We start from the raw sequence: 2,175 nt of genomic DNA on the forward strand, positions 1-2,175 counted from the left end.
TTTTTTCTAAAGCAAGCTAAAAGTAACAGCTGATAACTGACAGAAGAAAGAATGAAATTACAGAGTCACAAGCTGTGAAAAAATTTGTCAACGCCGACTATATGAAAATTACTTTTTGGGCAACCCAATAGTTTGTTGAAATGATGGCGCCTCCGTTAAATGATTTTCCTATAACGGCGTCAATAGTTTGTTTACCTGGCATGAGTTTCGTTCATAATTTTCAAGATATATTCATTTACTGGTAGGTCCAGTTGTCCAACAACAAAATATTGAGTCCACTATCTGTCAAAATTAGTGATTAGTGCAACTCTGATTTTGTGTATGTTACTAGTTCGATTTTTCCTGTATTTTTATATGGCGCACACATCTTGTTTACTTTTGATTTTTAACAAACGTCAAAATTTGTCAGTGTTAGAAAAAATGGTCGATTGGCACAATAAAATTAATTTTTTTTCTCACCAGGGTAAAAAACAACCCCTTACGTCATTTTTACATCTCACCATAGGAGATTGCTTTCACTCGACAACACTGCAAGTGTAAGAAAATTTTAAGATCCAAACATAGCATTTGACATTCTAGTGGGATTTGGAGTTGAAACGATCCATCAGCTGGGCAAGTGAGCCAACCTTGATTATTTAACCATGAGACCACTCAATTTTTCTTATCCACTAAAAGTCGACCTCGACTTTTTACACAAAATTCGATTAATTGATATACGGAGTATTGTTACGACATCTTTTTTTTTATTCTTTTCCATCATAAAATAATGGCTGGCCTATTTGTGCGAAATAACTTTGATAAAAAAGTCGTAAACTATATTTGCAGTCGGCATTTATTTTCGTCAAATAGTGTTTCGACATCAGGGTACGAATACAATTACACTGATAGTGTTGATCAAGATGTGCAAATCAATCGAAACAAATCTGGACTTCTTCTCCAGCACCGAAATATGTTGTACGAAAGACCTTCTTACAAAAAACCAAGCTCATGGATTCATCTAAGTGAAAAATATCAAAGAAAAGTTTTTTCCCGATGTGGTTTAGAAAGTGGGATAGATCCCCGCATATGTTTTTTGAAAAAATCGGACCTGAATTCACAAAAGAATTATGAAGCAGTGTCAGAGCCTGAAAATATATTCTGTATGATGGAGAAATCCAAGTCGAAAGATAAACAAAAAAGAGACGTTGTACTTGAAAGAGAGGAGTTCATTATAAAGAACATGGGAAAACTTGAACACTGGAAAAAAGATCTACAAAACAGAATAAAAAAAAAGGAGGAAGCTGCCCTAGCCGCCAAACAGAGGAAGGAGCGATTAGTTGAAGAAGTACGAAGACACTTTGGCTTTAAAGTTGACCCGCGAGACGAACAATTCAAAGAAGTTCTCGAACAGAAGGAAAGAGAGGATAAGAAAATGCAGAAAGAGGCAAAAAGGAAAGCGAAGGAGCAAAAATTATTGTCCAAATTAGTTGAAAATACGTAATGTTCTGTAACTACCTAGTACTTAAATAAATGACTTAAAAGTTGTCCCCTAACAGTGCATTAAATAACATGGGCTAAATTCTCACATATCAGTGAGAGCTGTCCGATTCAATTTTAAGCTTAATGATAAAGCCAAGTCCAAGATTTTCATTTCATTGCTCAAAGAACAATATCTACCTCGGAATAAGTACTACCTATTACGCAAGTTTTAAAGTCTTCTAGGAGTAGGTCGAAAATGGGGTCCGAAGACCCAACAGCTGTAGTGGTGACATCAGACCGTAGCGTGTTGTCCACCCCTCCACTAGTTGTGGGTGCCTTGGTACCTGTAGTCGAGAGTCGTCAGACTAATAAATGAGGAAGAGACGGATAAACCACAGAAATGCGCAGTTCGTCCCCAGCCTTTATGTAAAGGTGATGATTCAGATTTAGACAGCAAAAGTCAATGAAACAGTTATTACAGCCGAAAAGAGAGATGGGAATAGCGGCAGTAGTGGGCGAGGGCTTTAGTAAGCTCACAAGAAGGCCGAGAAAGCGGCATGAAGAAGGAAACTGCGGAGTATGCATCGACAGCACATTCGGGCGAACGTAGTGGATGCTAGAAGGGTTAGAATTAAAATACTTAGCACTTCTGCGAAAGCTGGAAAGGGAATCATATCTCCCGGAGAGCATTGCACTACCAAACGCTGAAAAAAAGAG

General features: G+C 37.6%; 1 protein-coding gene across 1 annotated transcript; it reads left to right on the forward strand.

Moving 5' to 3' along the window:
- Positions 1–694: 694 nt before the first annotated feature.
- LOC106095130 (large ribosomal subunit protein mL64) lies at positions 695–1,532 on the forward strand. The gene has a single exon (XM_013262376.2). It carries the CDS (start codon positions 767–769, stop codon positions 1,478–1,480), a length of 714 nt encoding a protein of 237 aa, XP_013117830.1. The 5' UTR covers positions 695–766; the 3' UTR covers positions 1,481–1,532.
- The last annotated feature ends 643 nt before the right edge of the window (positions 1,533–2,175 follow it).

The sequence above is a fragment of the Stomoxys calcitrans genome, chromosome 1 (genome assembly GCF_963082655.1).
Source record: "Stomoxys calcitrans chromosome 1, idStoCalc2.1, whole genome shotgun sequence".
Taxonomy (NCBI): domain Eukaryota; kingdom Metazoa; phylum Arthropoda; class Insecta; order Diptera; family Muscidae; genus Stomoxys; species Stomoxys calcitrans.

Coding starts and splice junctions, on each gene's coding strand:
- LOC106095130 (XM_013262376.2), top strand. CDS start 767: ATGGCTGGCCTATTTGTGCGAAATAACTTTGATAAAAAAGTCGTAAAC.